Source organism: Scleropages formosus, chromosome 17 (genome assembly GCF_900964775.1).
Source record: "Scleropages formosus chromosome 17, fSclFor1.1, whole genome shotgun sequence".
NCBI classification, from domain to species: Eukaryota; Metazoa; Chordata; class Actinopteri; order Osteoglossiformes; family Osteoglossidae; genus Scleropages; species Scleropages formosus.
Window position 1 is genome coordinate 9,191,669 of NC_041822.1, and position 26,604 is coordinate 9,218,272.

Below are 26,604 nucleotides of genomic sequence, written 5' to 3' on the forward strand. Positions count from 1 at the left end.
CTAGCAGTACTTAACAGTAGAGGGGTCCATTTGTTAAGTGCCCTGTGTAGCTGGCTGTGTGCCACACTTGGAGGGGTGCACAAGGCTTCGTTGAGGGAGGAGGGTCATACTCCTGCTGAATGCAAGCCAACCTTGGACAGCTTTATTATTGTCTCTGGCTGCTATTGTATTTACATTGGTTTATGCTGACAGTCAGTTATTAATGTTTATTGCTGTTACAATACAGTATTAAAAGGTGTTAAAGTATTAAAAGGTGTTAAAGAACTAATGTGCAGGTTGGCTTTTCGACAAGTTGTCCTTCTGATCACACCATTACCATTTATGCCACACCAACTTTGTGTTCGTTTTTGTAGAATACACACACACACACACACACACATTTTCAGAACCGCTAGTCCCATACGGGGTCACGGGGAACCGGAGCCTACCCGGTAACACAGGGCGTAAGGCCGGAGGGGGAGGGGACACACCCAGGACGGGACGCCAGTCCGTCGCAAGGCACCCCAGGCGGGACTCGAACCCCAGACCCACCGGACAGCAGGACTGAGGTCCAACCCACTGCGCCACCGCACCCCCTTTTTGTAGAATATTTGCATGCAAATATTTAAACTTTTTAGATCAGTAAGGTGATACATATTTTGGTGGAGGTCAGGAGATAAAGGAGGCCATTAACAAAAAAAAATCCCTGAGACAAGCCCTGTGTGTTAAATCAGGCCTCTTCCGAAGCCTGGCGCTGTGGCTGTCTCCACCCGTCATTGTTGTTTTGTGTTCAGCAGCGGCGCTCAGGAAGGAGGCGCCAGGGCTGTGTTTGTTGGACGAGGAGTGGCCTTTTGTGTGGTGGCTGTGAGCGCCCGCCGGCTTGCACTGTCTGTGTGCCCATTGTTTTCTACAGGCCCAGCATGCTCTGGCCTGTCTTTCACACACAGGACGGGGGTGTGTGGGATGGACCAGGGAGGAGGGGTGTGATATTCCTGTAACCTTCGTGACCTCCTGCAGAGATGGCGTGGGAGCGAGACTGTTGAGGGGAGAGGACAGTCAAAGGATATGATAGGTCACACACATCATTCATTTTTTCTTTGACTTTGTAAGTTAGGGTTTAAAATGTAATTTCTGTTTTTGCCTCCTGAATGAAGTTGTTTGCCAAAGTTTGTTCAAATTGTATTAATTGTTTTTGTTTTAATTAAACTTTCTCTCTGAGCTGAAACGTTTTATTCAAACCAAAACACCTGTCGCCCCAGAACATTGATTGAACTGTTTGGTTTCATATAAACATTGTTATTACATCCCCCAGCTGGGGACTACATAGGCACATTCAGTAACACGTTCTACAACTATATGTGTTGGTGCTGGTTTGTAATGTACAAGTGCGTCCCCTGCTGGTCTTTTCAGAGACATGCAAACGAGTTCATAAATCAAACTGCTGTATTTAATCTACATTGAAACTGTATGGGACAAGCGGTTCTGAAAATGTGTGTGTGTGTGTGTGTGAAACTAGTCAATAGTTAAAATCAATAAAATCTGTGTCCTCTTCTCAGAATGAGTAGCTAGCAAATGTATACAGTTTGGAAAGAGTGTTTTCATAATTCCTAGTACAGGATTTTCTATTAATTTATCTAACAGTAGTGGGGGGCGCAGTGGCGCAGTGGGTTGGGCCGCAGTCCTGCTCTCCGGTGGGTCTGGGGTTCAAGTCCCGCTTGGGGTGCCTTGCGGCGGACTGGCGTCCCGTCCTGGGTGTGTCCCCCTCCCCCTCCAGCCTTACGCCCTGTGTTACCGGGTTGGCTCCGGTTCCCCGTGACCCCGTATGGGACAAGCGGTTCTGAAAATGTGTGTGTGTATCTAACAGTATATATTTTTTCGTTTCAAGATCCTGCTGAAGAAATGAGGTTCTACATAATTCAAGTGACAGAGGTAGGTTCATATTGTCTGGAAAACTCTAACTTTTTTCTGATTTTCTGGTTTTGATTAACATGATTGCTCAGCAGGGAGTGTTATACCAAAATAGTTCCTTTGTGATTTAAGGAAAAACACCCCCAACTCTGTGTGCCTGCATGTTCTCCAAGTCTTAGTAGGGGTTTCTTCAGATATGCAGGTTTCCTACACAATTCAAATAGTCATCCTTGAGATACACCCATTCCGGTTATGAGAACTGGCCTTTTTGTTGAGTTTCATGTAATACTCCTGCTTCGGCTAACAAGGTATTTCTTTATGAGGACTGAATTTGGATTTTGCCTGGTGAGCAGCACAGGACATTTACATTATTATACAGTATTTAGCTGATGCCTTTGTCTAAGGTGGGTTACATTACAGGGTACACTGCACTTAACACCTTACAGACATTTATACATTCATGCAGAAAGAGTAATGTAGCACGTTTTCAGACACACACACTACGGGAAATTTAGTGACCAATCCACTTGAAGCACACGTCTTCGGACTGTGGAAGGAAACCCAGGTGAACATGAGGAGATGTGGGGTATTTTATGCCAGAAGGGGCGGGAATCTATATGTATTTATTCTGCGTGTATTCCTGTATTCTTTTAAGTAGTTGCAACATATTTTATAAACATTTGTATTATGTGACATTCATCGATATGTGCAAGTGTCTTTATTGTATCATGTCCAATAAGGTTTATGTGCTGGCAGGGTTAGATGTGATCTTTGGCTTTATACATGTTTTGGCAGCAAAGTGATTTAAAACACATGTGCACACACATTGTGGGCAATTTAGGCTTAGCAGTCAACTGCAAACACACGCTTTGGACTTTTTGGGCTGTGGTAGTGTGAGCACCTGGAGGAAACCCATGTTTTAAGATAGATGGATAAGATACTTTATTGTCATTGTAAACTGTATGGTATGTAATAGCTACAAAGAGCTGAATTAGCACAGGTATACAGCCATGAAGTATCACAGAGTAAAGAAGGGGAGCTGTCTTATCATGTTGTGTCATGACAACTGATGTTAACTTCTGAAGTAATTATGTCCAATTTAGTGGTGTTTGGGAATATTTTAGCATAACTGGGTGCCACCTTTGGGGTGCAGGAACACATGAAGAGTTTTACCATTGAAGCTAATGGAAATCGTGTCTTTGAGTTATGAGAGTTTGTTACAAGGACTTTTTCAGAAAAACTTTAGATTTGAAAGGCAGGGGAAGACTGTGTATGAACTGACTCATAATGACCCATACTGAGTGATTATAGATGAATTGGTGTCTCTGTGTTGCCCTGCAGTACGATGGAATCCCTTTCACGGTTTGCCATGCATTTTTATCTTGTTCGACTCATTATTGATCAGTTGTCTCACTTGGTTATTTTTTCGAAAAAACACTGTACCACTACTCTTATTAATACCTTGTTTCCTTGGAGTTAAGCATAGACAGTGAACTCTGCTAACCTTGAATGAGCAGGTGGATTGGAAGTGGCATAAAATATTTTAATATTAAACACTGAGGGTAACTTTCTGCATGAAAACAGAACAGTGAATTCAAATTAGTCTGTATAATTAACCTTTTAAAAATATATATTATTTTAGGTGGAAAATAACATGTTAGGATTAATCTATATATACGTGTATCCTAGATGGAGGTAAAATGCATTTTGATTTTTTTTTTGGCTGAATTAAGTAGTCCCATGTGTTCATTTCCACCAATGAACAAATGTGATATATTCTCCTCAAAAATATATTAAACAGTGGTTTAAGCCTATAGATGTGGGATACTCAGCTTTACAATGAAAGGGTGTGAATGCAGCTTGGAACAGAATGGTGTACTGAGTGAAGGCCAGGATGTCATCATCCATCCATTGTCAACAACCGCTTGTCCTGAGAGGGGTCGTGGCGAGCCTCGCCCGGCAACACAGGGTACAGGGCCGAAGTGGGAGGGGACGCACCCTGGACAGGACACCACTCCGTCTCAAGGCACCCCAAGCAGGGCTCGAACCCCAGACCCACCACACGGCGTGCACCGGCTGAACCCGCTACATTCCACCCCTCCCAGGATGTCATAGAAAATTTAATGCATAAGATATTAAAAATTATATGACAGATCAAGAAATGCCTATATAGCTTTTCATTTCCTTCTTTAACTATACAAAGGAACCTTAGTTTATTCAAACTGGGTGCTTCTAAATTCTGTCTCTTAGGCCCTGCTGTAGTAGTTTGTCATGGCAGAAGTCCAGCTGACTGGGTTAACACCAATTTACTTTGCACTCCGCACAATAGTGGGAAACCTGCAAGGATGTTGGCAAGGAAGTTAGTGAACTGAAAGTTATGACTCTGCATTTTCATTGTTTTTCTATATGTTATTAGTTTACTTTCTATAGACTTCCACTGGCTATCATCCAGCATGGGACAATGGGCATGAAAAATGTTCCTGCTGTATTTAGTCAGAGAAATATGTTCCCCTTTATATTTTGCTCCCATTTACAACATTCTGTGTTGAACCCATGTCCGAACTCAAAACCTCACATTTTAAGGCAACAGTTTTACCTGCTGTTCCACTGTGCCGCCCTAGTAATATATATACAGATCCACAATTCCTTTTTTGAAAACCTTAGGGGCAGATGTGTTTTTGAATTCAGAATGTTTTGAATTTAAGTAATACAATGCATACAGCATATTAACATCTCCAGTAGGGTCTGGGTCAGCACCCTGCTATCAAACAAATTTATATTTCTACAGCAAAGTGTATGAATAATGCACTAAGTGGATTAAATAAAGACTATAACCAGTATAACAGTTTATTTACAGCTCATTTAAATAGTACACACACTTTCAGAATCGCTTGTACTAAACAGGTCGTGGGGAACCAGAGCCTACCCGGTAACACAAGGCGTAAGGCCAGAGGGGGAGGGGACACACCCAGGACGGGACGTCAGTCTGTCGCAAGGCACCCCAAGCAGGACTCGAACCCCAGACCTACTGGAGAGCAGGACCGTGGTCCAACCCACTGCACCACCACACCCCATACCGTTTAAATAGTAATAAACTAGTAAATGAAACAGTGGGGAAAATATTGACTAGAAATACTCTAGTACTTCTTATTTCTAAGGAAATTTTTCTGTCCAGATCTTCAGTAACTTCAGCCATATATCAGTTCTGACTAAGCTTAATATATCGTTGCTGAAAGATTTTGGCATTGAGGGTATATTACTGTAGTCATTGTCGAGATTGGGATTGTGTATCTGAAAATTAAGTGCACTTTCTGCAGTGCCTCTCCAAATTAAAATAACACAATTTTAATAGTGGGAAAAGAAACTTCTCAGGTGCTATGCAAAAATCGTGTTCCAAAGGTTTATTTACCTGTGGTTTAAATTTATCATACTGTAACTCTTTCTGCTCTGCCTTCAGCACACACCTGTAACTATTGCATTAGGGAGAGAGTGGTAGTAAATGTAAATTATTATGTGATGTGATTTGACGTCATTGCTTATGCCCCTTACTGTGTGTTTCTTCCGTCACTAGATAACATTTTTAACGCTAAATGGCACTAATAGAGGCATTTTAAAGCTAAAATTTTAAAATTCTTTTCTAACTAAAAAGTTATATTTTATAATATTTTTCATTTTACACGTACAGTTAAATTTGCACCTCAAATGTACTGATAAAATTTATTACATGTTCAATACTTGGGCAGCAGTTACAGCAGTAGTAAGAACCACTGTGTTGCACTCAAAGGACCCTGGTTTGCATTAGATCTGCTTATGTACTATTGACTAAGGGACTTACCTTGAATTGCTCCAGAAAAACATACCCAGCTGTATAAATGGGTAAATAATTGTAATTTGCTTTGGAAAAGAACGTCAGCTAAATAAAGTAAATATAACTATTCAGTTTTTTTTTTTTACAGTGCACTCTTTTTACTCAGTGCTGAGCAAAGAATCAGGAGACATAATATCAAATCAAAGGTTAGCTATACATTCAATTACATGAAATTACTACAAGAACTACCCAAGGTATTAAAGTTATAAAGTAAGCCAACTGACCACAAAGTAAACTCCCAACCAAAAGGCAATGGAAAAAATAAACCTCTGGGGGTACGAAGTACCAGTGGCACCCCACCCTACCTGGGCATTCTGAACAGAAAACGACTTCAGATTTGATATTTACACTTAATTTTAAAACAAATATTTAAAAGGCAAAATTAACAATATAAATTATCTTATGTTGAGTTTTGTTTGAGCTTTTACAAGATATAGATATTTAATTCTTTTTCTCACAGTATACCTACTGTATGTTTTACAGTCACCTCAATGACAGTTACATATAAAGGTTTATTTATCATATAAAAGTTTATTTAGCTGATGTTCTTCTCCAGACCACTAATAGTTTGCCATGGGATGTGGGTCGACATGAATGCTCATCGTTTCTTCATACGGAGATAGACAGTAATTTTTGACTTCCCAGACAGAATTTATTTTGAACTAAAACCCTTGTTTTGGGGATTTGCCCCATGTGCTATCTGGCTGAGCATTTTGCCTTTATTCTCTGCAACAAGGCACATATCTGTGGAATATGATATAGCTTGAACTCCCTGGATGAGAGGAACACTAGTCCTGCTGAGGCCTGTTCTTGCCAGACACAGAGCACGGTTAATGGTTTCGGACTCCTCTGTGTCCCAGGGCAGCTAGCTCCGCTTTCCCAGCTTCGCTTTTCCTCTGCAGCTCAGGACCAGTCACATGGAGCTCCAGCATCCTAAAAAATTATAGGATTTTTAGGGATCATCTTTGTTCTCCTTAGGTTCAACAAACTGATCTCGCAAATTTTGTAATAAAGCTTGATTTAAATGTTGTTGTTGATACTCTCTAGGCATCTGCACGTACTATAAATATTGTGGATCATTTGGTTATAGATATGATGATAGTGCCTCATAAAAAGCAAACTTCTTAAGTGCTCACACCTTTCTTTTTTTTTCTCCTCATGAAATTCTTTACAGATGGCTCCCAACAGATGGGAGCCGTCAAGCAGCAGAGTATTACCAGTGTAAATACTGGCCCTCTGTGTGTCAGCCTTCAGAGAGAATGTCACCGAAACACTATTAAACATATCTAGCAAGAGCCATCTTGTATGCTGTTAACTGACACGAATCTTGCATAACACTGAATGATGGCAGTGTGCTTTGTGAGGTGAGCCTACAAGTAGCTGACAGTTGCTAAGAAGTGTGAACTGGAAAAAAAATCACTAGAATGATATCTTAATAAACTTTTATTCTAAAGTGTTAATTTCCACTTTTGTTGTATGATGAGAAAAAGTTGACATTAGATAAGTTGCCCTGAGTTGAGGGCATATGTGGATGGTATAGGACAGATTACTTTTCCTACCTCTGGTTCTCAGTTTTGTCTCCAATAAAAATGCTAATGTATGAGATTTTGGGTATCTCAAGCTTACACTTGGTCACGGTTAATAAGATGGTAAATTAACTTTTTTGCATGTAAAATTTTAATGAACCCAACGGGTCTTCAGAGTTTTTAATCTGTATATGTTGTTCTGCGTAAGTAATGGATTTGTCTCATTACTGATCACTAATAAAAAGACAAATTAATTTCAAGGTGAAATGATTTTAAATTTTCAGATTTTTCAATTTACATTTTTTTCAGAATGTTCATCCTTTAGCCTGAATGTTACCTGAGAATTTGTTGGCAGTACTTGCTCACTCCCTCTTGGTGAAGGGTACCTAAGATCTCTCACATAGGGAGATCTCTCACATGTATCCCCACACATGGTGTGTACAAAATCTGATGACCTGAGGTGAATCATCATGAAATGCTATTGATTTTTTTCTTCAAATTTTTTTGCACATACATATCTTTTCTTCCCTGCCCAGGGAATCTTTGGAGTCTTATGTGTTGACAAATTTTCTTTGCACTTTGCGCCTATACTGGCTTCTTGTTGACCTCAATTAAGCCTTTTGCACACTGAGTCCTTTGCAGCTCTCCTGTCACAATCCAGATGTTATCCGACCTGTTCCGACTGCAGCCTTTTCTGTCGGCCAACAAAGCTTGTTCTATTTTGGCTGTGACTTTAAAAGGAGCTGTTCTAACCCAGATTCATGCAGAAGAAATTTGCTATGAATAAGAAAGGAAGCCTTTAGATGAGTTCAGTGAATTCCCTACACCAGACAAGATTGTCCACATGGGGAACCTGACCAATAGGCCCTGGAGCAGGAAGATGAGAAGGGGAAGGTTTGACTGGGCACCAGACTCCTTACACCAGCATCTCCTTTCTGATTGTACTGATGTAAGTTTTTGAGAGGGCTTTCCTGTCTGTTTAAAATCAAATGTGTGCCGAGTCTAAAATTCTGACACACACCCACACATGCAGACATATATTATATATATGTTTAACAATTTCTGAAGGAAATTTCTTACTCTGAAATACTATATCTGACATGTTTGGTATTTAATGCAGTGTATTTAAGTTGCAGAATTCAGGTTTCTGTTATGTCTCTGTTTTTGTGAGAGGAAATCTCTACCTCTGGAGTCTACCATTCAAATAGCTTGAAATGTTAATGAAAATAAATCAATTGCTGTGTTAGATTAAATAATGTTTGCGTTTTTGGAATATGATAGTATGCATCTGGGGTGACACGGTGGTGCAGTGGGTACTGGTAATTCCTCATGATGCTGGCCTGTTTGAAGCATTGGTCTGAGTCCATCTCAGTCTGTGTGGAGGTTGCATGTTCTCCTGGAGTCTGCTTGTGATTTCTCTGGATGCTCAGGTTTCCTTCCATAGTCCAGAGACACATATGTTTCAGGTTAATTGGTGACTAAATTGCCCTTAGTGTATGTATGTCTAACATTGTGTGTTTGGCCACCCTGTGATGGATTTCCACCCCATCCTGGACTTACCCCTCATGGCATAGTAGACAGAGGACAGAATCAGTCACAGGACTTTATAAGCACACACACACATACAAACATTGTCTGAACCACTTGTCCCATACGGGGTCGCGGGGTGCCAGAGCCTAACCTGGCAACACAGGGCGTAAGGCTGGAGGAAGAGGGGACACACCCAGGACATGGCGCCAGTCCGCCACAAGGCACCCCAAGTGGGAACTTTTATAAGCTTTTATTCATTTTTAACAGCATTACAACTCGACATTTTAAGAATTTCCTGTGACTTTTTCCTCATTTCTTGTAAAAGTGTTGTGATCTGATGCCCTGTGCACACTTTCAGATAGTCATGACTGCAAAGTTTTCTTCTTTTGGCATAACTCACAGCTTCATATTTAAGGAAGAAATTGGTTGATGTTCCGTATCACACTAAGAAGGTGTAAGTAGAACTTTTGATTGGAGGTGAAAAGAACTTATTTTTGTATTAGCTCTGTGAGAAGTTTTTCTTGGTTTCTAATTGAGTGACTACCATAGGGATTGTACTTGTGAAAGGATAAATTAAGGGACCGGCTTTAGTTATTTTAAGAATTTTCTGAAGATTAGTTAATTTTAAGTACATTCAGCCTTAGGTCAGTGATGAAGAATGTGAAACTATGAGGAAAAGAGCTTTCTTTAGAAGTAGGTCTGCAACGAAGGGTTAAGGGTTAATGCGTTAATGCAAACGTTAAGAGAATTTAACACTCCACATATTTCGAGTAACAAAGCATGTTTTCTTTATTTCTTTGCATACTCAGTTCCATATGCATGTGTAACAACAATGCAATTATGGTGATGTAGCTCTTGTTGGATGTACCGTGGAGGAATGGAATGGTTGGTAGACATTTTTGGTACAGGGCAAATGTGAGGATTAAATTTAATGTTTCTTATGGACTTCACATTTGCATGGTTCTATAGGAACAGTCAGGTTGGAGAAATTAACCTCTTGATGAGCTCTGCTAAAGATAACCGTTCAAAAGTGTATTGATAGTTTTTATAGATTTTAATGTTTGTAAAGTGTATCTATCATTAAGGTTTCTCTGCATCCACTTTCAGACTTCATGTGACTTCAAACTGTATGAAGAAAATAAGTTATTCAAGAAAAGCCTTTTTCACTGAAAGGGATGCACATTTATTCACTTAGTTTGATACTGACTTTGAGACCCAGGACTGTTGAAATGTTACAGTAAGTTGATAATAAATTCAAATAACTAAAAATGTCAGAAAAGTTATTTGTTTTTCACTCTTGGAAAAACAGAAGCTGTTGCTTACATCAGTTTTTTTTGAGGAAGTCCTCATATTAAGGAGGATCAGTACAGTTGAAGCAAGGAAGGATGGGTGCAGAAAAAGTACTCTAAAGTTAAGTCTGCAAATTGGTTCCAGAAGCTTACTGTCTGCATTGATTCTGGGTAAGGAATGTGAACTTTATCACTGCTCTCCTGAGGAAAAATCCTTGTCTGTGTGTTTCGGTGGAGCAGTCATGCAGTCTGGAACTGTGATATTGAACTTGCATCTCTAGCCTTGTGTGAAGAACCGATTAATTTGAACTCTAGAATGTTGGGGTATATGCTTTTTATGCTTGCATGGCAGCAAAGATTCTTGACAGTTTATATAAATGACCACACTACTTTACCACACTGTCATCATTCACACCTGAGAAAATCAGCTGCTGATTAGTTAGGTATGTTTTTAACACACACACACACACACACACACACACACACACACACACACACACACACACACACACACATTTTCTGAACTGCTTGTCCCATACGGGGTCGCAGGGAACCGGAGCCTACCCGGCAACACAGGGCGTAAGGGACACACCCAGGACAGGACGCCAGTCTGTCGCAAGGCACCCCAAGCGGGACTCAAACCCCAGACCCACCGGAGAGCAGGACCTGGTCCAACCCACCGCGCCCCCCTGTATTTTTTTAACATCATGTATAACTTGTACATGCAGTCATATATAATTTGCAAAGATAATGGGAACATAGACTCTATTGCCCATAAAGACATTGGGGGTCAAAATGCACATTGAAAGTGAAATGTGCCTAACGATACTGAAACAAATGGGGAAACAGAAAAATCCCAAACAGACAAATCCTTCCAGGAACATCTAACCTCTCATAATCTGTTCTGTCATAGAAGTCTTATTTTAATATCTTTAGTTTTAAGACCTTTTTTTTTCCAAAGCTAAATTCTCCCAGGGGGTGCAGTGGCGCAGTGTCAGGTGTCTCCTAACAGCCTTGAATGCACACTTTTACACTAAGTATTGAAAGTCAGTCAGATGAGCAGCAAAGAGCTCAGGGAAAGAATGCAGAAATAGTAAGAAAAATAGTAATAAAATAAATATAAAATTATGTGATGTACTGCTGGGTTGTCAAGGTTAGGCTGGTACTTGTGGTCAGGGACGGGTGAATGGTCGGGCAATTGGGAATCAGGGCTGGAGTGAAGATCCAAAGTCGATGTCAAGGAACGAGGTGAGTGGTCAGAAGCAGGGAGACGTGGAGCTGTGTTCAGGAGCGAAGAGGAACCGGACATGGAACGCGGTAGGCTTTGAGGCACAGAGGGGACGGTTATTACTAATGAGATTCCGCAAAGGGATATTGGCGGACTGGGTCCTCTTATACCTGGTTGGGCTGAGTAGTTGAGTAGGATCAGGTGCCTGGGGCGTGTTGATGGGCTGGAATGTACCCTTTCTCAATATGGGTGAATAATCCTATAAATGACAAGACAGTATGTAAAGAATATTTTAAAAAATGTGCTGATGTGGTGGAAAAATTTGCCAAAATAATTAGCATAAGTGGGCGACCTAAAAACTAATTGGTTGGAACAAAAAGCATACTTAGGCTCTCCATAACATATCATACATTGTTTTAATGACTAACTTAATGCATAAGTCCCACAAGTAAAACAAAGAAATAGTAATTCTCTACACAATGCCAAACTATGGCTTCAGTTTTGTGGCTTTTTTGTAGGGAAACCACAAAGCAGTAATTTTTTGAAGCACTGTAAAAATGCAATAAATTATTGAAGGAAAAACTATTGCTTTGAGTGTCAATTTAGTGAGTTGGTGGCTAAGCTGTTTTTCTTCAGTTCATTAGTGCTCTTAACACTATCAAAAGGTGTTCACTAAAGGGATCCAAGAGCATAGAATTAAATTGGTATCAAGGTCACTTGACTTATTAAATTTGCATCATTTATTGGTAGATCCATATGTGGGCACACAGTACCCTCTCTAGTTTCCTGGTTTTAAGAAGAGACAATGAGCCTTCTCAAGACATGGCAAGATACAAAATGATATAAACAGGAGCACTCAGGATGTCTTGCTCATGTTTTTACAAATATTACACATTTCTTTCTATATGGCCATAAAAGTGAGATTCCAGTGTGTCTCTCTCTCTCACACACACGCTGGCTGAAGCCGCTTGTCCTGAGCAGGGTCGCGGCAAGCCAGAGCCTAACCCGGCAACACAGGGCATAAGGCTGGAGGGGGAGGGGTCACACCCAGGATGGGATGCCAGGCTGTCACAAGGCACCCCAAGCAGGACTCGAACCCCAGACCCACCAGAGGGCAGGACCCGGCCACACCCGTTGCACCACCACGCCCCATTCCAGTGTCTCTCATATCACTAATATAGTTGATAGTGTTTCTGTAGGAGACTAAGGAAATACATGTATTCCTGAATGTGGTGGCTGATATGATGATTTGATTTATAAATGACAAAATTAGATGCTTATTACTAATACTGCTGAAAGACATTATTTTTCTTTGATTAAACTGCAAGAAAGATTTTTTTTTCCCTAACTGATTAAACCTTATTTAACATGGGCCAATATACTGTATGTGTTTATATTACATAATACGTACATATGTAATAGTAAGTAGTTGAAAGCTACTTTTCAATAAACAATGCCATGGGTCTGATTCATGTTTAAATTCATTTGTGTGGGACTGATTTCCTTTTGTAAAAAAATTTAATTTCCTTTTATAAAAATTCTTCCATGAAGTGGTCTTTGTCAGATTATTATAATTTTTTTTGACCACAATATATATGTTAATTTTGAACAGGCATACTTCAAAAATAAATCAGAAGGCATGTAATAAAGATGTAAAATTAAACTTATTTTTCATTGTTAATTTCAGTATGTACATTAAAGTCTTTTCTCAGGTTCAAAAGTGGCACAAATAAATGCTCTCCTGAAAGCATAAGTCTTTCTTGAAGAAGAAAATCAGTCTTGAGCAACTTTTTTTCACTAAAATGAATTGTTTTGTTTTAACTGCCAGTGTAACTTGCTTTCTATTATACAGCAGGTGTTATAGGTTGGGGAGGGGGGTGTAGTGGCGCAGTGGGTTGGGCTGGGTCCTGCTCTCTGGTGGGTCTGGGGTTCGAGTCCTGCTTGGGGTGCCTTGCGACAGACTGGCGTCCTGTCCTGGGTGTGTCCTCCCCCCTCTGGCCCTATGCCCTGTGTTGCTGGGTTAAGCTCTGGCTTCCCGTGACCCCAAATGGGACAAGCGGTTCAGACAATGTGTGTGTGTATGTGTGTTATAGGTGGAAAATTTCTACATCATTTCTAAATGTCTTTCTCTTAAAAATTACAGATAGCAAAATCTATTCGGCAGTCTCTGGTAGATAACTACTAATTCATTAGACAAAAAAATATGAGATTATTGCAGTTAGCCAGAGAGATAATGCTACTCTCTCCACCCGCCTTCTCTCTCTCTCTCTCTCTCTCTCTCTCTGTGTTTTATGAAGAAGAGTGAGTGCCTGTTTAGTCTGGATGCATATTCTGGGGAGCAGAAGAGGAGGGTGTGTCAGTGCCTAAGAGACAACATTGAGCGGCAGCTGCAGCGACGACAGAAGCCCAGCTCCACTGAGCAGGTAGGGACAGAGACAAATGTGTCTTTAATAGCTATAAAGATGCTGCAAATTGCATACTCTTCATATTGCCACAACAATTGTGGTAGTTCAGTTCGTAAACTTGGACAGTCATGATTAACTTCATAAACATACTCACTGAGCTCTTTTGAAGGTGAACATAGTAGGTTTGGGAACAGCAATTCTCCACATATGTAAAATCAGCTGTGTCTCTTACCATGGAATACATGAGTAAGGATGTGAAGGATATAAGTACTTAAATGTTTCAGTGTGTTTGTTATTATGTAAACTTTCTTCACTATTAACATATATTTTATCATGTTAGCTGTAATGTAGCATTCCCAGTTTTCAATTCATGTTACCTTTTATAGGTATACTCATACAATTTGAGCCAATAACATCAAGTTTGAAGTCTGTATTGTTAGCCAACAAGTTGTTTGACATAGTTTCTTTTCAGTTTTTATGACTGGAATCTTGTTATTTATTATTTATTCATTTAGCATGTCTCCAGATCAGTTTGCAGTGTTGTTACTTACAGTTACCCACCTGTTTATACAGTGCGATCATTTTTATTTAAGCAATTCAGTGTAAGTACCATGGTCAGGTGTACTACAGCAGGAGATGGGATTTGAATTTAGGTCTTTTGCAAGATGATGGCCTTAACCACTGGGGTGTAGTTTTTTTTTTTTATTTCTGATAGTCACACAGTGGACCTATTCAAACTCAAGATAATTTGAGCATTTCTCCCCCTATGTAACACTTAATTTGCACATGGATTGTGACTTGCCTTTTGTAGCTGCAGTTGAGATTATACAACCTTTTCTTTAGTTTTTATTTTTCCGCAGTCCACCAAATGCCAGTGGCAAATGCTGTTCAAGTTTAGAACCGAATGAGGACTTTTTACTGTGGATATGTTTACCATCTTGAAAACTGTATGCACATCTGGTGGACAGTAATGATGCACACACACAGGTGGTAGTAATGCATGAAAAGCCTAGGATTGTACCAGGGGGAGGTACAGAGGGGGGCAAAAAGGAATTTTAAGCATTGAACTGCTAACACATTTTCTAATTATAACTGTACTGCACAGAAGGAAAGAGGGCTGATTCAGGCATCACATCATAGAATCTGTTGGCATTTAAGTTCAAAGGAAGAGCATGGTTATTAATGTCATTCTTTAAGAATTTATGCCACAAGCTGCATAGGCAGTGTTCCTTTTTATTCTTCACATGAAGTGTTGACTGATGCCTGTACTTGCACTGAGATGTTGCAACTGGTCTACAGTCAGAAACCCATGAAGTCTTTCCTTAATGACTGCATATTAGGTGAAGTGGACAGGAAAATGAGTTAACTTAAGATGCAACCAAATATCAGACTGTGTCTGACTTCCTAATGAAGATTTAGAGAGAAAGCAGGGAGTCATATTAAGCCCTGACCAATACCTCTCTGCATTATAAGATGTGTTTGCTGTCCAGTTTGAACCAGTGCCATTTGTTCAATGATTTCTGATATTTGAGGCCCAAGATCCACATGCCTCTTTCCTAGTGATACAGTTCACCCAGAACTTCTTACAGAAGGACTGATCTATCTTGTGAACCCCTGGAATAAAATATGTTGTCCTTCCAGGAATGCTATTTTTTATACACCTGTGGACCCCAGCACTCTGTGTGAAGCCTGCAGTGCTAGTGATTAAAAATGCAGGCTGCTAATGAAATCTGACAGCAGGTTGCCACAAATTGACTAAGCCGCAGAAAACACAAGTCCTGGGTTTCATGTTTTCTACATTTTATGTGTAAACACAGGAAGGCATGACATTATGTATGTATTCAGATGATGTATTTGTTTCTGTAGAAGGAAAAAAAAAAAAAACTGGCTTGAACTTGTCTGTGTGTGAGTGGTAGTCCAAGCATGATACATATGACTTCTTTTGGCTGTAGAAACTCCCAAGCAAGGTCTTAATATATTTCATATAACTTTGTTGAGTGTGCTGATCAGACCATCAAGCATCTCCTTGATCCATTTGAGGGACTGATCGTGCGCGCCAAGAAGGGTGTCCTGTGACACTAGGGCGCTGCGGATCTGAGCGAGCTCTGCTGAGTCTGTGTGCTGGGCAGAACCTTCTGTCATGGTTGCCCGGAGGGAAAAAGGTGAGGGACTTGAGCACAGAGCTCGGGTTCCGGGTTTTTATTGTTGCTGAGGGATTAGGCGAAAGAATAGTCAATATATGTGGCAATGCTATATTTTACATTTTGATAATATAGTTATACTCTGTGATAATATAGTCCCCGAAGTGTTATTTTGTATATCCAGTTTTCAAACTGTTAGGATAAGCGTAGTTTGTAGTCTGTTTTTGTTAAACTGTCTTCCTGCATCGTGCAGGTTTATTTTTCAGGCAGTCCAATGTTTTTGAGACTTCCAAGACACTTAGCAGACACTTTTGTCCAAAGCAACTTCCAATGAACTCTATGTAGTGTTATCAGCCCACACGCCTTATTCAGCAAGGTGACTTACACTGCTAAATACACTATTTACACTGGGTCACTGGTGGTGACATGGTTGAGAATGGCAGGAGCATTTGGTAACTAACTTTGCTCACAATGATTATGTCCTTACACTAAAGAAAGAAGTTGTGTTATTGTCTATTGGCAGCTAATCCTATGTGATAGTTTTGTTAATATACGTATAAAATTCCATGTCTTCACAATGTCTTTTCCTTCTGCCAAAGTATAGGAAGCTTTAAAGAAGACACCTGTATGTTTCCGCATAACATTCACGTTGTCCGTTCAACACATTAAATAAATATGCTACCGAAGGGGCATGGTGGATGTTACAGGCTGTTTATAAAGTATTTCCATAGATTTTTGTGCAATTGTCAGGTACTGTATTTGTTTGTATAATGACTGTTGAAACTCATTCACCCGGTAGAGTGGAAACTGCACTTAAAATTTACAGTAACTTTCTCAGTACTTTGGCCTAGCACACTATCTAAGGCAGTAAAATAACAGAAGCAAAGAGTTGTTTCTTTTGCTTTATGTCAGGTACTGGTACAGTAGTGTTAAGCATCGGTACAGCTGGGCTTGTGACAGCTATAGTTGGCAACTGCTTATCAGGCAACACCCCATGCCTCAACCATCGCTTCATCAGTTCAGTATGTCTATGTTGAGCCACATACCCTCGGTCTAATTTTACACAGTGTTGCTACACCGGCTGTGACCTACAACATACAAATGATTTACAACACAGTAGTCACCTGGCAATATCTGCATGTGTATTCTTGCACGTAAGGAAAAGGCCAGTCTCAATATTGTCTCTATTCTGGGAACCGTAATGGTTAATTTGTTTGAGATTATTGGGTTTATGATTGTACCAGACTTTCTCTTTTAAAAAAGAATAAAATTTTGACTTCAAGAAATTATACATGACCGAATTTACTATTATCTTATTTTACGTAATTTCTGCCTTTATTCAGATCATTTATTTTAATTATCAATTTCAGTATCACTTATCTACATAGAGAAAATGTGTCTCTTGAATGTGTCCCTTCTGGAATATTTAAATAATTGCTGCACCTCTTTGACCTCCCCAGTTTGACACCTCATTAGTCTTTATATTAAGTTTACCCAGTTTGATCATTTTGACTAATATTTTTTGACTACAGATAGTTGTACAATTTATTCATTTTTTGAAGGTTAGAAAATTGTAAGATTAACTCTCAGCATTAGCCACACATTTTACTGAGTGCAACACAAAAAGCTGTGACAGAAAAATAGTACTTATGAAAGGCTGTACAATCAGGTTTCAAGCCTTCAGTCAATAGCATGTTTATTATTTGGTATTAGAGCATGTTTAAAGAAAAATATATAATCAGGCTTTTGTTTTTGCTAATGGTATATGTGTTTCATGCTTAAAATTTAATATGAGATGTATAATTTCTTAATTTTTCCAGTTTGTAGTTTTAAAATTTGGCCAACATTTTGAATTATGAATGAAATCAGAATACATATTTTTGTACTGAAAGAGCAACACTGATTTACTCTGACTTATGTGGAAACATATTTGAATCATTCTTAAAAGAGCATGCAAGTTTATTGTACCATCACTTTTTTAAGCTACAGTTAAAATAAAAGCCTTTTGATAGCAGTTTGTTTCCTCATTGTTTTGGTTTTTCATTGATAGGCTGATGCATCCTTCAATGCAGAGCCATTTTTTTGAATTTCTGGAGGCAGTGAGGTTTATGAGCTGCTGAGGAGTTGATGAATTGCCCTGCCAAATACCCACATAATGCACGAGTCACATGCAGTGATATATTTTAGATATTGTTTTATTCAGGTCTGTTCTGTTGTAGTTCCTAAAAAAAAGTTTATTTGAGTGTTGAAAGATTCCAGCTGATCTCAGAAGCAGAATTACAGCGTTAACCATCATAGCCCTAATTTGGGTTTATAGTTGTGATATCTGTACATACCATACTGTGTTACAGAGTCATTTAGCGTGAGGATTTATTGTGTGCTGTTTGTGATATGTTTGTAATCAAAATGAAGTGCCCTGTGAAAATTTAGCCAGGAAGATGGAATTGTGGATCTTTTAGCTGGATGATTAACAGTGCCACACTGCTCTAGTGTTATTCATTTCTTCATTTTGTAGGATTACATATGGAAAGAGAATAAATACGGATTTGATATCATTTACTTTGTTGATCATTGCAATATGTAGTGTTTTATGGTTTATGTAGTATAAATGTCACTATATTTGTTATACAGCAGTATCCTGCTATATGGAACTGTTATAGTACACCATGACTGTGGTTCCCTTTTTCTTTTGTAAATCATTATTATTTATGGTTTCAATGTGGGTCTTCCATCAGAAATTGGGACTTCTGTCTGTCCCATCTGCAGTGACCGTGTTGCATCACTGCTGTAGGAGAGAAAATTGCAGTATAGTCCTGTAGTTAGAAAAAAAAGTCTTTTTGGGATGTGTTAACATTTCATGCACCATTCATCTTGAAAAACTGCCCAAATGCACAATCACAGTGTTATACTAAACTAGTATTTTTAAAATGTTGCTTGCATATTGTAAATGGCTTAGTGATTACTGAAGTTTGCATGTTCTCCCCATGTCTTTGTGGCTTTCCTCCAGGTGGTCCGGTTTCCTCTCACAGTCCAAAGACATGCTGTTCAGGTTCACCCACAGTGTGAGTGACAGAGAGAGTGTGTTCCACTGATGTATGGATGAGTGACCCACTGTAAATAGTGTATTTAGCAGTGTAAGTCATCTTGCTGAATAAGGTGTGTGGGCTGATAACACTAAATAGAGTTCATTGGAAGTTGCTTTGGAGAAAAGTGTCTGCTAAATAAATAAAATGTAAATGTAAATGTACTTCCTTCAAAAAATGTGCTCTGTGAAATGAACTTTCATTGACCTATATTGACCTAACCTTGCACCATTCTCCATTTCTTGGACAAGTAAAAACAATCAGTGATATTGTAGACTCAAATTAATTATCCATTTGTGTTAATCAGATAGTTATCCTGTTTACATATTCTGAGTAGACTGTCCTGAGTTTTAGTCATATCACTTCTTCCAGCTTAAATGTGTTACTGGCAAACTTTTATCAATGCGCTGCCAGGGCAGGAACTTCCTTCCAGGTTGAACTTGTTTCTCACCTGTGATAAAATCTGTGGAGTTCTATCCAGTCTGTTTCTGCTGTGTGAGAACTAAACATTGTAGAACGGTGGTGGAAAATATAGTGTTCCTTCATTTCCTTCACTAGTGCCTATGACAGAAGAATGGGGCTTTATCTTATCTGGCTCTGTGGTGGCGTCTGCTTTCCTTCACTAGGTCCCTGCAGCACTCTTCTGGAGAGGAAAATAGGAATATGCCTCAGTTCATATATCCACTAGTAAATAATGTCATGGTACAACTGCACGGATGCAGCCCAGGCAGTAGGAGTTTTTTGTTGGAGCTTACTGCATTTAGTTCTTTTTTTTCTCCTTTATATATTTGTGGTTTTTGCAGTTACAAAAGTATTTTTTCAGTATTATGACATCCAAAGAATAATGAAGTACTTCGATACATTTTGAAGCATTTAATATGTAGATGACTCGATATGAATGCAGTGTGTGATGTCATGTTGTTGTGTATCACCTGTATCTTGCATTTTCTTAAGCTGCATTATACCTGCTTTGTCAAGTCTCAGGGGGTATATTTCTGGAGAGTCTGTTTTTCCACTTAATATCCTCTGTGTATTGTGTTTTGTCCGATCAAACTGTGTGAATTCCCACCCTAAATTCCCATGCACCATTATCTGCTTGCACATGCATTGTTTTGGGATGCTCATGATAGAGAGAAATGTTTCCTTTGGAAGAATGAAAATTTACATTTTTTGCATATGCAAATATGATTATTCAGAGTAGGAACAGCATTGTTAAGGCAGATATAGAGCACCTCACAAAATATTCATACCTAGTACGCAGTCTAGGAGTTAACATAAGACACTTACCTAGAATTTTTGTCATCTCCTGGTGTGTTTACGGTATACTCATTAAACCCTGAAAAAAAATATTCTTTTCCGTTCCGGCTCAATATATCTCTCCCTGTATGGAAATGCAGGTAGAAAGTACAACACTTAATCAGTTGGCTCTCTTTGTGACTCAAAATGAAGCCCAGAACATTAAAGTATTATCTCAGAATTTGGAATAGGGAAGGTTTAAAATAGAGTTCTGCAGAGAAACAGAATGTAAAGATGTGAGCTTGCTTGCCTTAACGAGCCTGTGTCAAGTTAACGAGAAACACTGCAGAGATGAGATGTGGAAATGATGTAGCAGTGACAATTTTCAGACACTTTACTTCTCATCCAAGCTTGTGAATGTCTAAAGAGAGGTTGGATGAAGTTAAGCTCATCCATGTTGTTCTTTTGGGACTTTGATTTATACTCACTTCCTGTTCTAAAAATATTCCTCTGACAGAGGAAGCTTTGAGTTCCCAGAGGAGGCCAAATGCACGAGTGCCCCACCCTATCCCCGTTGGCTTCCATTTTTACTGCTAATTGGAATGTAAGTTGAACCCTAGGATTTGGGATAGTGCAGCAGAAAAAGGAGGGATGGAGGGTGATGCAGATTGCTGGACAGCTTATAGTCCTTAGCCCTTCTCACATGGCTTCGTCAAGAAACATTAATGAAAACCACTTCCATCAGAAATAAACACACATACAGTATATATCTCTGTATGCTGCAGCAGGGGCATTAATACAATTAAAACACCGGTAGACTAAATGAAGAGTAAGGCTTTCTCAGTCCTGGAAGTTAAGCTGGAGTCTTTGGAAGAAGTAGTTACAGAGAAGAAACCTACGCCAACCTCTAGACATGATGGGCAATCACTGTCACCCTGTGCATGCCACCCTGGTGAAACAGAGTAGATTTTCAGCAGCCATTGAGGAAAACAGGCATTAGGCTCTGTAATGAGTCTTCACTCTGCCAGAATTGGTACAAATCTGTTATTGCCTGAGTGGTACTGAGCTGTTAGTGCTTTTTTTTTTAATTAATTTGCAGTGTCAATGTTTGCTCTCTTTTATATGTTATGTGTGTGATTTATTGTCGTTGTTTTCTAGTGTCCTCTGGTTCTAATTTGTTCTGTGTATGCTACTTTATCTGAATGTACATTCCTTTGGAAGCATCAGTCTGAAAGAATGTAAATTTAATACTAATATTGCCTAATGTACTAATATTTGATACTAATAGAGAGGAGGGATATAGGCAGATGCATCTTCCAACGGGAGGCATCGTGTATCACAATGCTGAATAAGGTTTACCTGAGATCAGATCAAATTAGGAGACTTTCTTCTTCAGGTAAATAGTCTCACTCACAGCTGAAATCAGTAAGAAGGTTTGTGACCACGAGAGGCAGTAACGGCCCTCAGACCACTGCTTTTAGCCGTCTTGTCCATGAATATGGTCTTGAGCATGCACCATTCTGACCTAGTGTCCCTAGCCTTCCTTGGAACAGTAAAGAGGATTTCTTGAAAGTGGAAGTTTAACTGATCCCACACTGAGAAATCTTCTAGTTACCTTCACAGAATGTTGAGATCTTTCAGGTCTGTCTGGTTAAGTCCTTGTACATCCAATCAAACTGCACCAAGTGAGAGTGTTTAGAACATGGCTTCACTTTAGATGAAACAGTCATAAAGTCTGTCATCAGCTTTTAGCTTAAGGTGCTTTTTTGACTTTTGTTTCAAGGTAATTAAGCATGTTTTGTTGGCAATGGCCCAACAGGTGCTGAATCACATTAAGTGAAGTCATTTAGATGCTCATGAATGATTGTATGGGCAGCATGGTCGTGCAGTGAGTAGAGGTGGTGTCTGACAGTACATGGGTGGTGCAAAAAGGTGTGGGATCGCTCCCTGCTCAGTCTCTGTTTAGAGTTTGCATATTATCCCCATTTTTGCAGGAGTTTCTTCCCAAATTCCTCATTCAGTGACTTCAAAACTGAGCTTAGTGGGTGTGAGAGGGTGAGTGCATCACTGGTGTGTTGATGAGTGAATCACTGTAAGTAATGAATGTAAAATTGTAGGTCACCTTGTGTGATAAAGTGTGAGCTGAACACTACATAGTGTTCATGGGAAACTGCTTTGGAGAAAACTTTTTAACATGAATAAATGGTAGTGTTTTGCTGTTTAGGGCTGAATGCAGCTGTAGATGGAAAGAGATGATCCTGATGGTTTTGGGAAGTCTTTATAGTCCTTTGCACACATTCTGCGTCAGTGCACTATATCTTTTTTCACTTACTCGCTCGCTCCACCCCCCCCAGCCCCACCCCCTGCTTATGTTTACGCTGCATGGGAGTCTCCCATCTCAGTTCTCCTGGGCTGCGTCTCAGCAGTAACCAGTGCAATCTCACCACTCCTTCGCCTTATACTGACACACATGTGACTGAGCTTAAAGCACAGAGCTCTTTACTAACACTCTTGCTGGGATGTGAGGGACTACACAATGCTTATGCTTTCTGAATTGGACCTCTGGGTCAAACTGACGTTCCTTATTGACTCTGCTGCTTTTTTCTGCCTTGCTGGTGAGTTCATAAAATGGATTTGCATCTGTTGGCACCATATTATGATCTTGTAATCTTTGAGGTGACTGGCTCAGAGCTGTGTGTGTGTGTGTGTGTGTGTGTGTGTGTGTGTGTGTGTGTGTGTGTGCGCGCGCGCGTGCGGAGGCTGGGTCTTGGACAGGGAGTGGCTTGTTTTGAGACACTTAAGGTAATTAGATGTTTTGGTAAAATAAGTGAAAAAAGCTTCAAGTGCACTCAACTTTAACAATTTTATCAGTGCATTATTGACTTGAAAAGCTTAATCTGTATTCTGTCAGGTGTATTTTTCCCAAATTATATTTGTGATGCAGTGTGTTTGACAATTTATCTTTTTGTCCAAAAAGTATGTTTATAGGTCAAGTCTGTGTTTTGAAAAGTGACAAGAGAACAAGAGTTTTATCACTGTTCAATATTTTTGACACTACTGTTCTGTACAGTCGGTAGTTTCAGTGAGTTGTTAGTGTTCAGGGAACACTACTGTGAAATGATGAAAGTTAAGGTTTTGCACACAAGGGCAGAGGAGAGGCTAAGGTGGAATAAGAAGTTAAAATTGACATGTTAAAACAGATAATGTTCCAAATGCTTGAATTGAATTTCTTTATACCATTTACTGTAGTCAGAGCAAGCTTATTTTTATACAGTGATTGCCTGTTTCACTAATGAGGACTTACTGCGTCAATAGTCTGAAACATCCGGTGTCTGCTTAAGGTTGAAGAGAAACTTGGCCTATTTCATTTTTTCTTCTTTCATCTCCAGAAGTCTGAAAAGGAGAGGTGAACTCAATACTGAACCAAAATGCATTTCCTAAAGTAACTCCATTTCTGCAGTTTTGAACATCTGATATGATCAGTCATAATGATTGCAGTTACATTTGTATGACTACAAATTGCTGATTTTGAACTTTATTAATTATCTTCATTTATTATTTGTCATGCTCATAAAAACAAAATAAATGATGTGCTTGATTATGATTTATACTGCAGCGTAAGTATACATATCTTATCTGGAATGATACAAAGTACATAATTCTTTCCTGGAAATAGAATTACAGCAGTTTCGATGTAAACTATAGAAACTATCTTTACTACAGAAAGTATACAAATACAAACATATAAATTTCTTCAGCGGTTTATGCATTGACTTTTACAGCTTTAAATTATCTGCAGATGAATTCTTTCTTTGTATAACTCAAAGCAAAGGAGTAATTTGGTCTGTGATTTTTAATTAAGTGAATTTAATGTGCATTATCCCACTTACTCTTCTGCTACGGACAGCTTTAAGACCTCAGTAAGGTCACTTGTTTTAAAAAGGATTCTAAAATAAATCTGTTTTATTTATTACATTTTTATAGTTCTCAGATGGAAGCTAGTTCTTCCAAAAGTCATGGTTAACATTGTGGAACTAGAGGAGGGTAACACTACATCTCTATAAGTCCATAATAAGATGTGATTTGCTGATCAGTTGCTAACTCTGGATTTCACAAAGTTTGATGTAATTAGCCAATTTTTTTTGTCATTATTTGAATAAAGAACTTTAATGTCCTTTCTAGCTTACCTAGAGTTAATAGCACATTTAAACAAGTGCAAATCAAAATAACATGTATTGTGGGGTAATTGTGGCATGTTAGTAAAATAAAAATACTATGATAGACCAAGTTATATACCAGTCTCTCCAGTTTTCACATAACTTTCCTCATTTCTAGGCTTTTTTTTTTTTTTTTAACCGCAAAGGAACACCCGCTGACGTGGTTTTCGTGCGTGTGCACAAGTGTCTGTGTGTATTCATGCATGTTTGATGTTTGCTATATATACATTTTTCACCTGTCACTAGTTTCTAATACAGTGCAAGTTCAGGAACAGCTATGTGACACACACACACACACACACACACACACACACACACACACACACACACACACACACAAACAAACAAACAAACAAACAAACAAACAAACAAACATTGTTGTTAAATACACTGTGGGAATTAATTAACTTGGCTCAGATCATGCTCATTACAATCCCACCAATGAGTTAGTACTTCACCTGTCTCATATTGCCCTTTCCTCTGTGGTCTGCTGCAGCCATAGATCAATATCCTTCCCAGCCAGTTTTCTTGCGTCCCCTTATTCTGCTGTTGTCATTGTGTGTGGCCGTGAAACGAATGATAAAGAACCTCTGCAAAAAGGTTACTTAAACATTAGACTACTAAAATGGATTTCCCTCTTGAGTGACCTGAGTTGCACAGTTTGTCCCAACCTGAATCTTGTTTAGTCAGTTAGTTGATTATTCTGTGAAGGTGTCTTGTATCCAAATAAGATTTTGCTTAGTATCATAATGAAAACCCATCTTTCAACAGATGTTTAATATAAACTTCAGCTACTTTGTGCACCCACTCTCAGAGGGTGGAAAAATGTACTAAAATGGGGATTTCTCTAATATTTATCATGCTTGTCTCATTAAAAATGAGATAATGGGTTATTGGTTAAAAGATTTCTATCAGAATATTAAAAATAGATGTTCATAATCGATCTTTACAGACACCAGTGGTCTCCATTTCTTATTAAACCGGAAATACTGAGATTATGAGTTAATTTAAATATAGGGAATTGCTATGAAACACTTGAAATGAAAATTTGTCAGTGATTGTTGAATGTCTGTTGCTCGTATGACTTTGTCACAGAATGGCTTTTTTAACCTCTTTCTTTGTTGCACTTTGTCGAATTGCTCTCATTTAATGACGGCTGACTTAATTACAAATAAGTCAAAATTATGAACTGAAAAATGAAATCATATGTCGCATATACATTTTTGAGTTTGCCTCAGAGACTTGAATAATAAAAGGTTTTTCATTATTTTATTTAATGGAACAATAAGTTCGGCTCAGTTTGCCCCATTAATGTTTATTTGCTTTCACCTTTTACACCAGCATCACTTCTGTTGGTGTTGATTTAAATAGTTTGGCTGCCTTGGGCTTAGATTCCACAATGAGGAGCAAACAATGAGCTAATGGTGAAGAGCAATAAAAAACTTTATTCTGACTAATATTTCTATTACTGAAATGACAAAAAATGGGACTGTGTCTCTCTGTTTTTACCAGCCACATTACATTAATGGAAGTTTGGAATGTGAAGAGGAGGTCCAGCATATTTATTATTCTAATGGTTTGCCTTTAATTTCTTCAGAAGGTGACAGCATTGATGGGAGCAATAAGCATAGGCGGTGGTTCTTGGCTCTTTGTTACAATGTATTGGATGTGACCTTTTGTGAAGTGGAGGTAGCCACATGGGCACAGAGGTGCTAGACAGCAGGGTTTCCCATACAACAAGTTTATTTACAAACTCAACCTGGGGGCATGGCCTCTCTATGAGAGAACCAAAAACAAGCAATAGAAAAGGAACATTTAAAAAAAAAAAAAGCCCAATTACACCCAGCTGCCCTGGCCTGCTCCAGGGAAGTATTCAGTTTTGCTTTACCTCCTTTTGTCTGCACATGATTTCAGTATCTTCATAGTCCAGATAAACCCTTATACAATTAATTAATTTGCACATTGCAACTGATGAAAATTCAAGTAGTAAGTGTGTCTGTGTTTCTTTTTATTAGGTTTTGGATGTCTTCTACCGTTTGGTACTGAAACTGAAGTGTTTAAGTTAAATTGTCAAAATAACCAAGCTCTTCGTTGACAAAAGGAAGTTGTCTCGCAGATTTTGCTCATTATTTACCCCATTTTCCATCCAAAATCTGAATCTTTAGGCGTTCATTTTATTTGCTTCTTTAAAAGC

General features: G+C 39.0%; 1 protein-coding gene across 3 annotated transcripts in view; it reads left to right on the top strand.

Annotated features, from left to right (window-relative positions):
- Window positions 1-26,604, top strand: part of LOC108938650 (regulator of G-protein signaling 3-like) — a 74,673-nt gene that overhangs the window by 13,704 nt on the left and 34,365 nt on the right. For all 3 annotated transcript variants that reach the window (XM_029259557.1, XM_029259556.1, XM_018759447.2), the window contains 2 exons: window positions 1,865-1,908; window positions 13,626-13,751. In XM_029259557.1, the coding sequence (XP_029115390.1) occupies window positions 1,865-1,908; window positions 13,626-13,751 (170 nt within the window). The remainder of the gene's footprint in view (window positions 1-1,864; window positions 1,909-13,625; window positions 13,752-26,604) is intronic.